The sequence below is a fragment of the Petaurus breviceps genome, unplaced genomic scaffold (genome assembly GCF_028583685.1).
Source record: "Petaurus breviceps papuanus isolate PSGF00001 unplaced genomic scaffold, PetGlider_PUasm1.0 221, whole genome shotgun sequence".
Classification (NCBI taxonomy): domain Eukaryota; kingdom Metazoa; phylum Chordata; class Mammalia; order Diprotodontia; family Petauridae; genus Petaurus; species Petaurus breviceps.
In genome coordinates, this window is record NW_027185877.1 from 14,564,217 (window position 1) to 14,578,733 (window position 14,517).

Here is a 14,517-nt window from a genome sequence, read left to right on the forward strand (position 1 = left end):
TACACTTTCCCTTCCTTTTCTTTTTCTATAATACTAACATATAATAGTCACTCATTTCTCAAAAATGCTTGGCATACTATATATATATATATATAATTTTTTTTTAAAGCAATTGGGGTTAAGTAACTTGCTCAAGGTTACACGGCCAGTTATTTCTGGGTGTGGTGCTAAGTATCTGAGCCCGGATTTGATCCCCAGGTCATCCCGACACTGGGGCCGGTGCTCTTAATTGCTGTGCTACCTGGCCTCCCCTATACTATATTCTTTATATAGTTTCCTCTATAATAGTTCCATAGCTGCATCTATATACAAGATACTAGCTTTATAAAGAGGTCTTCTGGGCTGATGTGAATGAAACCCAGTATTGAGAAAGGAGGTCTAATGAGCAGCCTCTTGACCTTTGGTTTTCCAGAGATGAGGACATTCCATAATCAATACTTTACTCAGTACTTAAAATTTCTTTATTGCTGAGATCCAAGACAAAAGAAATATTCTCATTAATTTATTACCTTAGCTCAATACACTTATTTCTTGCCCCTTTAAGACATCCCCTACCTCCCCCACCCCGACCCCCCACCTCCCCCCCCACTCCAGGCACCATACTCTTCCAAACATGAAAGATTACTATACTCCCAACAGTAAGTAAATCTCCCATTCGTTAATAGAAAATCTGATTTCATTTTTAATAGCACAGATTTGGTCATGCTATTCCAGGGGTTCCCTCTAGGGTAAAAGATGACTTTTTCTGTTTGGCATTTAAAACTGACCGATTACCTATTAGTCCTCCCCACCCCAGCCCCCTTACCCACTCTTATGTTCTACTCAAATAGGTCTCCTTGCTGTTACCCATTCACAATGTTCTATCGTCTCTCTGTGATACTTTGCACAATCTCAATTCACACTTCTTGGAACGTTTAGCACCCTTCAAAGCTCAACTCAAATGATACTACCTTTAAAAAGGCTTTCCTGATCAAAGGCTGTTAGGGAAGCTCCCTCTGCCTCTGTTTGTATTAATTTTGTATGGATTCTGTACTGTACTTGCTATCTATGAATACAGGGTTATAGATTTAGTGCTAGGGAAACTTTATAGAAGCCATCTATTCCAAATCCATTTTACAGATGGTAAAGTGAAATGATTTACTTATGCACACACACAGTAGAAGAGTTGTGATTTAAACACAGGCACTCCAACTGCAAATCCATTATACATTCCACTGGACCATGTTCTTTCCCCACAGTAAAGTGTAAACTCGTTAAGTGCCAGAAATGTTTCATTTTTGTATTTGCGTCCCTAAGGTCGAGCACAGCAGGCTCTTCAATAACTAACTGCTTGATTCACTTCAAAGGATGAAAATGACACTGTCTTTACATTACACTGACAAGATTCGAGATAGCTCAATTATAGGACTGGGGTTTTTTGTCACTGGACTTAACCTACTGGCAAAATAAAAAAAAATAAATACAGCTTTCCAAGAAAATCAAGCTATTTACCACATCTAATAGTCAATCACTTAAAGTTACTTTAGAAGGACACATGAAATGACTTACATTGTGACCTTGTAGATGGGGACATTATTTAAGAAAGATTAATTCAAGTTATTATTGTGCTTCATTGAATATATTAAAAAATTTTCAATCTCAAAAGCTCACTGAGGAGAATCAATCCTTCAGAGTTAGATTGGAGAAAACGAAAGCTAATGATTTTATGAGAAATCAAGATGCTGTTAAACAGATCCAAACAAATGAAAGAATAGAAGGTAATGTGAAATATCTCATGGGAAAAACCACTGACCTGGAAAATATATCCTGGAGAGATAATTTAAAAATTATTGGACTACCTGAAAGCCATGATCAAAGAAAGAACCTAGAAAGCATCCTCCAACAAATTCTCAAAGAAAACTGCCCTGATGTTTTAGAACCAGAGGGCAAAATAGAGGTTGAAAGAATCCACTGATCACCTCCTGAAAAAGATCCCCAAAAGAAAACTCCTAGGAATATTATAGCCAGGTTCTGAAATTCCCAGATCAAGGAGAGAATATTACAAGCTGGCAGGAAGAAACAATTTGAATATTGTGGAAACACAATCAGGATAACCCAGGATCTGGCAGCTTCTACACTGAGGGACTGAAGGGCTTGAAATATGATATTCCGAATGGCAAAGGAGCTGGGATTAAAATAAAGAATCACCTACCCAGCAAAACTGAGTATCACGTTTCAGGGGAAAATATGGTCATTCAGTGGAATAGAGGATTTTCAAGAGTTCTGGATGAAAAAACCAGAGTTGAATAGAAAATTTGACATTCAGATACAAGAAGCAAAAGAAGCATGATAAACGAAACAGGGAAAAGAAATCATAAGGAACTTATCAAAGTTGAATTATTAACATTCCTACATGGAAAAACAATAATTGTAACTGATGGAACTTTTCTCAGTATGAAAATAGTTTAAGGGAATATATATATATATATATAAGAGTATATGAGCATATGAATACATATGTGAATGTGTGTATATATGTTTACAAATATACATAAAGACGGCACAGGATTAATTTAATTGAAAGGGATGATACTTAAAAGGTGAAATTAAGAGGTGATAGAGGAATATTAATGAGACAGAATGGGGTAAACTATCTCATATAGAAGAGGCAAGGAAAAATGGTTACAATGGAGGGGAAGAATAGGAAGGCAAAAGGGAATGGGTCAACAGTATTCTCATTGAATTTGGCTTGGGGAGGGAATGAAATGCACACCAAATAGTGTATCTCACCCTACAGGAGAATAGGGGGGAAGGATATGAGAGGGGGATGATGGAAGGGAGGGCAGGCTAGGGGGAAGGAAGTTGGAAGCACCCACTTTTGAAAAGGGATAGGATCGAAACAGGGGCGGAGCCAAGATGGCAGAGTAGAAGGAAGACCTTCCCGCGGCACCGGCTTCCACCTTCCCCAATCCATGTAAAAAGGGGACTCTAAACAAACTTTGGAGCTGCAGAACCCACAAAATGACACAGAGAAGCTAAACTCCAGTTGAGGACAGCCCGGCAGGCCGGCAGGAATCGGCCAGCACAGTGCTCTGGGAGCTGAGCACAGAGCTCTGGGAGCTGAGCCCAGCCCCAAGCAAGGCTTTAGCCCCAGGGCAGGCCTGACAAGCCACCTGCCAGAGGGACTCCAGATCAGCAGCAGCTGTGGCTGTTTCCAGATTTATCAATACATAGATGCAAAGGACAAGGTGAGAGGCCAGTGCAGTCTGAACTTTGGGACCCAGTAAGTGGGAGTGCGTGGCTTCTACCCCCGGGGGGAGAAACCACTGAGACGCCTGCACAGCCAGCCAGCGCCACGTGGCGGCTTCAGCTCCTGGCCTGCAGAGTGTAGGGGGACCAAGCACTAGTCTGAGGGTAATCACTCTTGCTTTAACCTGCTTGGATCTGGATTGCAGTCTAGGGTGGAGGTCCTGGGGTATGTGTCCAGCTTGCCAGAGTGTGTGGAGACCTCAGAGAGGGCACCCATCTAATACCTCCGGCAACTGAGAAAACCCCAGCGTTTGGGACGAAAACTCCCCTGTCTGGTGGCAGAGTCCTACTGTGGCAAAAAGCCCAAAAGTCAAATAACTGAGTAGCAAAATGAGCAGGCAAAGGAAGCAAAGCAGACAGAAGATTCCAACGTTACACTCCTATTTTGGGGACAAGAAGGAGCAAGACATGGAACAGGAGGAAAACAGTGAAGTCAGAACTCCTGCACCAAAAGCTTCAAAGGAAAATACAAGCTGGTTACAGGCCATAGAGGAACTTAAGAAGCAGGTAAGAGAAGTGGAGGAAAAATTGGGAAGAGAAATGAGAACAATGCAAGAAAATTATGAAATTAGAGTCAACAGCCTGACGAAGAAAATAATACCTTAAAAAAAACAGACTGACTCAAATGGCAAAGGAGGCTCAAAAAGGCAATGAGGAGAAGAATGCCTTAAAAAGTCTAATTTGCCAGATGGAAAAAGAATCTCAAAAGCTCAATGAGGAGAATCATTGCTTAAGAATTAGATTGGAGCAAATGGAAGCTAATGACTTTATGAGAAATCAAGATGCTGTTAAACAGATCCAAACAAATGAAAGAATAGAAGACAATGTGAAATATCTCATGGGGAAAACCACTGACCTGGAAAATAGATCCAGGAGAGATAACTTAAAAATTATTGGACTACCTGAAAGCCATGACCAAAGTAAGAACCTAGAAAGCATCCTCCAGGTAGTTCTCAAAGAAAACTGCCCTGATGTTTTAGTACCAGAGGACAAAATAGAGGTTGAAAGAATCGACTGATCACCTCCTGAAAAAGATCCCCAAAAGAAAACTCCTAGGAATATTATAGCCAGGTTCCGGAATTCCCAGATTAAGGAGAGAATATTACAAGCAGCCAGGAAGAAACAATTTGAATATTGTGGAAACACAATCAGAATAACCCAGGATCTGGCAGCTTTTACACTGAGAGATCGAAGGGCTTGGAATGTGATATTCCAGAGGTCAAGGGAGCTGGGACTAAAACCAAGAGTCACCTACCCAGCAAAACTGAGTATCATGTTTCAGGGGAAAATATAGTCATTCAGTGGAATAGAGGACTTTCAAGCATTCTTGCTGAAAAAACCAGAGTTGAATAGAAAATTTTACATTCAGATACAAGAAGCAAGAGAAGCATGAGAAGGTAAACAGGGAAAAGAAATCATAAAGAACTTATAAAAGTTCAACTATTAACGTTCCTACATGGAAAAAAAATAATTGTATTTTATGAAACTTTTCTCAGTAGTTGAAGGGATTAGAAATATATATGTCTATATATGAGGGTATATGGGCATATGAATACATATGTGAATGTGTGTATATATGTTTATAGGTATACATAGATAGAGGGCACAGGACCAACTTAACAGGAAGGGATGATACTTAAAAGGTGAAATTAAGAGGTGAGAGGAATATAATGAGAGGAGATGGGGAGAGACAGATTGGGGCAAACTATCTCATACAGAAGAGGCAAGGGAAAATGGTTACAATGGAGGGGAAGAATAGGAAGGCAAAAGGTAATGGGTCAACCTTATTCCCATTGAATCTGGCTTAAGGAGGGAGCGAAATACACATTAAGTAGGGGATCTCACCCTCCAGGAGAATGGGGGGGAAGGGGATGAGAGGGGGATGATGGAAGGGAGGGCAGGCTGGGGGGGAGGGAAGTTGGAAGCACCCACTTTTGAAAAGGGATAGGATCAAAGTAGAGAATAGAACAAATGGGAGGTGGGATAGGAGGGATGGAAATATAACCAGTCTTTTACAATATATCTACTATGTTATTGTTTTGCATTAGCCGCACATGTAAAACATATACTGAACTGCTTGTGTTCCCAGTGGGGGTGGGTGGCAGGGGGGGAAGGGAATGAATCTGGAATTGAAAGTTTTAAAATCAAATATTCATATATATATATATATGTGTGTGTGTGTGTGTGTGTGTGAGAAAAAAAACAAGAAAAGGGATAGGATCAAAGTAGAGAATAGAACAAGTGGGAGCTAAGATAGGAGGGAGGAAATATAGTCAGTCTGTTACAATATATCTACTATGTTAATGTTTTGCATTAGCTACACATGTACAACCTATACTGAACTGCTTATCTTCCCAGAAAGGGTGGGTGACAAGGGAGGAAGGGAATGAATCTGGAATTCAAAGTTTTAAAATCAAATGTTTAAATATATATATATATATATACATATATATGTATATATATGCTATTATTAATACTATTTTACATGTAATTGGGAAATAAGATATACAGGCACTGGGGAATAGAGATCCACCTTGCCCTACTGGAAAAGTCAAAAGGGGTATGGGAGAAAATATGGGAGAGAGCAGATTGAAGGAGGGGATATCCTGTGGGACTGCTATTTTGAGGTGGTAGGTAGGGGGAAAACAGGGAGAAAATTTGTAACTCAAAATCTGGTAGGAATGAAAGATGTAAATCAGAAGTTAATAAAGCATTTGAAAAAGGAAAAAAAAATTCCCCCTATTTATAGAGTATGAATAATATTATATAATATATAAATGATAATATTAATAATAAATACAATTCAAGATTTTTTTTTTTTACGGAGGCAAAAAGATCTACAGGTTTGTTAGGCTATTTGTTTAAAACACTGCAGAATAAATCAGGGAGCTGTGATTTAGTATTCAAAATTAAGACAATACTCGAGTTCTGTGAAAACTTTGGATCTTGTGAGTTCACATTTAATTCTCAATCAAGTTGAAAGCATCTCCGGCTTATTCATCTTTAAAGCAGAGATCTTGCCATCTGTATCAAGGAGATGTTAAAAATTCACATCATTTTGCCTGACATATTTCACTGAAAAGAGCCCAGAACTTGGGGTCACAAGATCCGAGTTCCATCTTTGCTATCTCTGTGATCTTGGGAAGGAAATTAACCTTTCTGGGCCTCATTTTCTTTATTTGTAAAGTAGTCTTTTTGTCTTTTAGCCCTAGATCTGTGATTTTATGAGAATTATGGTAAACATCAATGTAATTATTAAGTTTGCATAATAGACACGGGAATCAAAAAAGTAGCCTCAAAGGGGGTATTTTCCTCCTTCTCCCAAGTACATTCTGTGGACAATCATGGCATATGGGGTAAGAAAATAAGTCTCTGCCCAGTTTTGTGTGGGATCCAAGTTTTAAACTGGTTTGTCTATTTTTCTTAAACCTGAACTACCTTCCCAACCCCCACCCTACCTCCCCACAAAGGAAATATAAATACACACACTTGACAGTTTATGTAGATATAATTCTAACCTTATTGCAAATAACAGACACGCCTTCATTGCAAAGCAAAATTTCAAGGTTGTTTTATTGGCTTCCTTAGCAAAAGAACAAAAGTTAAATGGCATGGAATTATGAGGTTTTTTCCCCCTGAAGGTTTCTTCATGGCTTTTTTTTTCTTTCTCATATTACAATCATTTGGAGCATGGCTTAGCTAATTTTTGCCACCAAAAGAAGTGAATCTATCAGTTTATACGATGCTGTCCTAAACCCATTTAACACAATAAATGCATTAAATAATGTTGTCATGTTAAATAATGTTCTTATGCTTGAAAGAATAAAATCCTTTACTTTGACATATTGGTTTATATTTGCTCAGCTTACTTACCTATCTAAAATTCAGAGAAAATTAATATACACTTTTCCCATCTCATTCAATCTATCACTTTTACACAGGTAGTTTTCTAACAGTTCTTTGGTAGACAGACAGTTCTTTGTGTTTAAGATAAAATGTTTAACAGCATTCTCTCCTGATAAGTAGCTTTGAATTTTCTGATTTTTGATACTGTCCAAAAGGACTCCTCTAATGTCTTTAGGCTTTCCTGGCATACCAAAGATGATAAGTAAACCCAGACAGTCCTCACCAATCAAATTACAGAATTCTTCCATCTTCTCAAACCGATTTCCCTCCATGGAATACATGTCTAATACTGCATCCTTGTTGAGCAGGTCACAGGGATTAGACTCAATATGGAAGGCTGTGGACATCTGTAAAGTCTGTACAGCCAGTTGAAATAGGATTTCCTTATGAGATCCCCAGAAGGTCCAGATCCAATCAGTCCCAAACAACATGGCCTGATTCTTGGTCATTTTGTTAGTAGTAATCTTCTTGTCCATTCCATTTTCTTGGCAGAAACTAATAAAATGAATTAAAAAGATCTCATTCAGCGTGTTGGAATCTGGGGACAGTTTACTTTGAGGATCTTTGAAGCCAAGATAGTCCTTCAGTTTCTGAGCAGCACAGACCACAGCTCGACTGAAAACGTCACACATAGCAATGAGGTCAGGCTTGTCCTTCCCAGTCACTTCTTGAGATGATTTTTGGCCCATCTTCTTGGCAATTTATAGGACTTCAAAATTTCCAGAATGAGATGCCGTCAGGACAGATTCTTTTTCACAAAATAAGTTTTGCAGATGGTTGTTAAAGCCACTGTTGTTGTACGTGGTCATCTCTGTTTTCCAACCCTAAAGCACTAACTATATAGCCTGGCACAGGTAGATAAACAAATTATACTTCCTAGTTTGTCAACTGGGTGTATTCTGTTTGGATTGACTCAAACTGGTTTAACAAGGCTTGGTAACTAATATCCACACAAAGCGTCCAGTCTTCCCTAGAATTCCACACTTTGCTTTTCTCCATTTTATACTCTCAATATTTGCTTCCTAAACAAATTTAATTTCAAATTTTTAATTGAATTCAATTAGCACCTTAATTCCCTTTATGCCCTTCCTTTCACAGTATCTTTTTTTACTTCTAGAAATTTAAGGTGATGCCAATGAATTTTTTTTTTTCATATTTCTACCCCCTTGTACTATTATCATCCGTCATTAGCCCAGGTGCCTACATTCTTTTTACCACTAGCAATAAAACACCCCAAGTCATAGTTTCACATTTCTATTCTTTGGCATGTATTATAAGTCTCTACTGATGCCATAAAATAAGTCTTATAGGTTGTCAAAAATAATTTTTTTTAAATGACTAGGAATCAGAATACATGGAAATTTCCAATTGACATTTTTATTACATAGAAATACCTAGTAGTGCACACAGTCTGATAACTTTCTTTTTAAAAACAGTGTCATAAAAATTGTTAGCTAGATTGTACTAAATGAAGCTAATTTGGCATTTATATTATTCTTTAGGGCTGTAATAGGAAGTTAGTAGGGAATTTTCCAATAAGGAAAATGCATGACCATTTTTATTTATATTAAAATATGATCACAGCACATTAAAAACAGTTTCTATTGCCATTATAACATAATGATTGGTAGGGTTACACATAGCATAATAATATTCTAATCAACTCATGGTAGTTATAAATAAATAATCTAAAACTACAAGACCTAGGAAGAATCTTCTAGTGACAAATGGAAAATTTATGTCTCTGATATTTAAATAAAGTTTACAATTTATGTATCCTAATAGTATTTATGGACTCCCTTTAAAATTCTTGAGCAGGACTATTTCCCAAGTTGTCCTACTGAATAAAGGAGTAAATGTGTATTCATTAGCATGACAATTTATGTACATACATTATCTGTTCAAAAATTTCCCAAAACCCTTAAAAAATATATAATGGTAGGCAATAATTTTATTTGTAGTTTTCTTGTCTCTTTCCAAAGGACATAGGACCACTGAACTATAGAAAAGCTTAGGCTCCATTTAACATCACAAAATTGGCATCACAAACTCTTTTCCAGTATAAGATACTAAACTGATTGGATAGAACTTTATTTTAGGATAAAACTTCAGGGAAGTTAAGCATTTTAAAAGCTCCATTCATTGGTAGCAGGAAGGGTTTTCAATTAAAATATACTAGGCAACCTACTGATTGAATTTTGATGTGGTAATATGCTTACAGAAGGAAAAAAAGAAGTTAAATACTATAAAGGTCTTTTTTAAATTCTAAATGAATTCTTTGGAATAAAAAAAAACTATTCTAGTTGCAGAATAAAAAATAGCCCTCAAGTTCTTTTTCTTATGTAAAAGAATCCAGGATTTGAAGTAGAAATCTTAAATAGTATAATATTCCAACCCATGGTAGAAAAATAATTCTTGGGGATTTCAGATTTACTAACTTAACTTATCACTAATTTTGTCACAATGGTCAACACTGTCAACATTTGGTAAGATAAGAAAGTACCAAGTTCAAAAAGTCTAATCTTTCCAGGAACCAGCTGGCACATATGCAAATGGTAATCAACAGTTGTTTTAAAAAAAAAAACAACAACAGCTGTCTTTTCATTATCTTCCTATGTCATAAAATAAGTTCTATTTGCTATGATTTAGCATATTTAAGTGTGTATACATGCTTAGAAAAATATACAAAAATAAGACAGAAATAGTAAAAAGGCATGTAAGGACATAACTGTGACATTCAGGTGAACACATTTAATAATTAAGGACTTCTATGTATTGATGTTAAGAAATTTATCAGTGATCACAATTTTTTTTTTGATCACTTAATTTTTGTTTAAAAAAGCCACAGTAAAATGAAATGGAATACTTTACTTAACAACTCATTTTCTTCCAAAGTCTTCCATTAATGTGAAGAGGAACACTATAGTAACACATCATTTAAAAAGTAATATTTTAAATATGTCACAGAATTGTTCATTAAATAGAGGAAAAACCATTATACTACCACTCAACAGTGTTTCATGATTCATGGCAACTTCTGAATAGGCACCTGCCCCACCCCGTCCCTTATCCCCTTGAAAAAATATCACTTCTAAACAAGAAGTGAGCACAATAGAAAGAACAATCTGTAGCCCAGTACATCTTCTGAATGTGTTTCTGAAATAAGACTGAAAAGAGGACTCCTAACGGGTACACCCAGCTGTCACTGTCACACATTGGAGTCTTCATCTGTAATACTAGCACTAGGAGAACATGTAGCAAAGTCTTTAAACATGTCATCTTCTTTTAACATGTGCTGGAAAAGAAAGAATGATAGTCACACATCTTGTGAATCAAAAGTTCAAGAACTGTAAAATCTTAAACAGATTTGTTGAGTTCCAAAAGGCATGTTAGATACTTACTGTTAAATTGTTGATGCCTTCTGAAAATGCCCCAATTTGCCTTACTGTTCCTTCTGAATCTTCCATCTGCATAAAACAAATCACCCAGAGGTTTCTGAATTTCAGACAAATACAGCAATTACCAATAATCAAAGTAGTAATACTATATATTATACCTAATAAATAGGTGTGGGTATGACAATATACTTGGGTTCAGAGGATGTTGTACTAATATCAAATGGAGCAAACCAAACCTCAACACACAAGTATTTTCTCCCAGAATTAATCTACAGCAAGGAATCACTTTTATAAACATCAGCATGCACATACATAATTATCATCTTGAGAAGAGCATTTTAAATATAGTCAAATGCCCAGCACTTAGCCCAGTGCCTGGCACAGAGTAAGCACTTAATAAAGGTTTACTGAGAGAGTGAGTGAAAGTAATTACATTAACCAGCTATGTATATGGGTAGAGCAAGAAGAGGAAAAGGACTTAAACTGTATGTACAATGATATAAGGAAGAATATCTTTATAAAAAATATGGTTAAAACGAAATGTATCAATAAATTAGAAAAGATTAGAATGATGGACCACTCAATTCACTGTTCTATTGTTTTGTCTTTGACAAAGATACCAACAGATTATTTTTTTTTGTTGGGTGATCATGATTTCCTTTTGATCTGAAAAGGTCATGGATGTAACCCTGAGTATCTCTGGCTTCCCTTAATTTCTACTCATATGATGATGATTATGAAGATGATAGCATTTATATAGTTCCTACTATGTTTCAAGGCATTATTCTAAGTGATTTACAAATATCTTATTTGATCCTCACAACCATCCTATAATTATCCCCATAATTCAGGTGAACTGAGGTAAACAGGTTAAGTGACTTGCCCAAGAACAAACAGTTAGCAAGTGTCTTTGGTGACATTTGAACTCAGGTCTTCTGATGCCAGGCCTAACGCTCTATCCACAGCACTACCTAGTAGCTGCCATCTCAGGCAATTTACCAGGTTAGTCAGAAGGAGAGAATACCTTTGAAATTTATCCTGGGAATGACATATATTAATAGTATTATTATGACCTATGATTATGATATAAAAGAAATGTTATTAAAAGCTCTAATCAAAACACAAATATCATTTTAACTTCTTATCTTAAAACTCATATGCCAGTTAGTATGTGAACAGCAATTCACAATTTCATTTACCTGTTCTAGTCTGTCCAAATCGTCATCATCATATAGACGCCTGTCCAAACTGGGACTATATCCTTTCTTAGCTGCATTTCTTGATGCCTGTCCCAATTCCATAGGGCATATATATTCCTCCATATCTTCTTGTTTCTTTTTTCTTAGATTCCCAAAATTGCTGAAGGTAAGTTTCTTTGGCTTTAAAAGAAAAATGTGAAACCAGTAATTCAGTAAAACCACTTAGGGGCTTATGAGACCCGATATATTCATTATTTAATTATGAGACATTTACACATAAGAAAATTGATGATTAAACCTGGGCCCAATAAAGGAATGACTGAAATCCCTAACTTTATGCACCCAAAGTTGAAAAATGACCTTCGTCCTAAATCTTATACTGAACCTTAGATGGACATGGGCAAGGTAAACCTCTTCTGTTCTTTTGGTGGGGAGGACCAGGAATCAGGAAGGGTTTGTCATTAGATCTTTATCTCCATTTAAGTTTATTAAAATACCTTGTTTGGAAAATAAGAAGAGAGAGAAATACCCTGAACTGGACATGAATCTGATGTCATTTAAGAAGCCACCTAAGTTGGCAGACATTCCTAATATAGCTTTCTAGCCTATATAGTTTTTAGACTTTCTCTAATATAAATGCATTGCTTTATTTCTCAGGTACCTCTTGAAACAGAGATGGCTCACTGATTAAGTCCATCTAGCAGCTGCTGTTAAACAAGGAAACGCCCTTCTTATCTTCTGGATATGTCCACATAAGAGACTGGAAGCCATCTAATATTTTGTTCTAGGCTATACAGTATTCTCTCCAACAATACAATGATTATAAAGCATTCCCCTAATGTTTGTACACTATAATTTTGGTGAAAAAACAAAGGTTTAATTGACTAAGATCCCTTATATTGGTGATTCACATATGTCAAATGCTATTTTATGTATTATTTAGGTAACTTAATTACAGACTAATACTAATATACTCTTCTCTCATGAAAGGAGTAAGGTTCTATTAACAGGATACCCTGATGTGATTTCATAGACTTTTGGTTGCTTACACACAGTGGTTGGAACCTAAACTTACCTTCACTTTGGCAGTAGCTGTTAGAAGAACATAATCTGGTGACTCCATTGCCTCACGCTTCTGACGTTGAGCCTCAACACCAATCAATAAGTTGAAATGGGTGGCCAAATGTCGTCTTAACAGTGTTTTATTTGGTGGAATGTTTAACAACTGAGCCATTGTTTCAACATTAAAACGAGGTTCCAGGACCTGTAAGCAAATTTTTGAAAACCAATATTCAAGGTGCAATATCTATATATATATATATATAATCCAGAGAGAAGCTATCAAATACAACAAAGATTATTATATGGAGAATGGTGGCTAGGTATCATCCAGATCCATACAGGATAAGAAAAGGAAATGGATTTAAGCTATATACACAATTATATAAGCTAGCTATAAGGAAGAGCATCTTTAGAGTAAAAGATTATTACCCTCTAAAATGTAACAATAAGAAAATTTCTAAGATCTTAGACCTGCAATCAAATCAAGGCTACCATTAATTCTAAAAAGGGTACTGTTTTACTCACTTTCCCTGTGATTTCTCTGATCAAAATATTCTTCCTTGGCCCCCTAATGCCCCAGGAATTAAAGGTAGAGGGCAGAAGTAACTAGGTGGTGAATACCCTGGGGCTCCCAGGAGCCTAAAAGTCAGCGCAATTTCTGATATCTAGACAGGGCCTGCCAGGGCCATACAGGGGACAAAGTCAGCATTTGCAAGGGGAGGTTGTGGATTCCCTCTACTTGGAGGTATTCACTCAGATGGCATTTGTCAAGTCTAGGGTAGAGGGCATGGATTCCATTAGTAAATGGTGGACTGAACTAGACTCAGACACCTTCCAACTCTTAAGATTCTATGATTCTTCCCTGAAGATCTCTAAAAATTGAACCTGTCTGAGATAAGTAATCATATTTCTCCCTTAGAGCAGAGGCATAGATGACTAAGTGATTTAAAATATTAGGATTCATAAAAAACTACTAAACTACCATCCTACTGAGAAAAACACAGGAAATAAGTACATGCTATGTATCTAACTTTTTAAATGTTAAGAATTTGTGTTCATCAAATACATCTTAAATTGAAACACAGCTTTACCATGAGTCCACCATGCACACCACTCCCTCTCAAATTTGGTGCATACTCTGCCAGATCTACAGAACGTAGCCATTCCATTACTCGATGATTGGTCCATTGAGAAACTTCTGAGGGGGTGATATTATTCTATGGGAACAAGAAACCGTTGACATTTCTTTTAGTTGTTGACATACAGGTTCCAGTCCTAATTAACCTTTCCTATTTTGTCAATAATTCCCACCCAATCTATATAATCAAATCCCCATATCCAAGCACACACCCTCTTTGACATGCAATAGTCTTCTTTTAAAGACACAGATAATTTAAATTCCCTTTACTAAAAATTTATTTATATGTATATAAATTGTTCTATATAAAATAGATATAAATAAATATATAAATTAAAATATGTATTTATATTACATAAATATTCATATTTTTCATATTTACATATTCCACATTATTATTATAGTAAAATATTACCATTATTATTAAACATACTGCTTTATTGAAAAAGACATTTTCCAATATTGCCTAAGTCTCCTGATTCCCTAAGTCCGGTATTTTAAAAGCAAAAAAGTTTATGTTGTTTGG

The 14,517-nt window shown here is 36.3% G+C and overlaps 2 protein-coding genes across 3 annotated transcripts in view; both read right to left on the reverse strand.

Annotated features, from left to right (window-relative positions):
- Positions 1-6,834: 6,834 nt before the first annotated feature.
- REP15 (RAB15 effector protein) lies at positions 6,835-10,368 on the reverse strand. The gene has a single exon (XM_069094908.1). The coding sequence runs from the start codon at positions 7,881-7,883 to the stop codon at positions 7,173-7,175; it is 711 nt and encodes a 236-aa protein (XP_068951009.1). The 5' UTR covers positions 7,884-10,368; the 3' UTR covers positions 6,835-7,172.
- Positions 8,556-14,517, reverse strand: part of PPFIBP1 (PPFIA binding protein 1) — a 20,468-nt gene continuing 14,506 nt past the window's right edge. For both annotated transcript variants that reach the window (XM_069094904.1, XM_069094905.1), the window contains 5 exons: positions 13,945-14,070; positions 12,867-13,055; positions 11,792-11,971; positions 10,596-10,661; positions 8,556-10,489 (listed from right to left, as the gene is read on the reverse strand). In XM_069094904.1, coding sequence (XP_068951005.1) covers positions 10,403-10,489; positions 10,596-10,661; positions 11,792-11,971; positions 12,867-13,055; positions 13,945-14,070 — 648 coding nt within the window. In that variant the 3' untranslated portion in view covers positions 8,556-10,402. The remainder of the gene's footprint in view (positions 10,490-10,595; positions 10,662-11,791; positions 11,972-12,866; positions 13,056-13,944; positions 14,071-14,517) is intronic.

What these genes read in the sequence shown, in the direction of transcription:
- REP15 (XM_069094908.1), bottom strand. Translation starts at nt 7,883, where the DNA reads ATGGGCCAAAAATCATCTCAAGAAGTGACTGGGAAGGACAAGCCTGAC.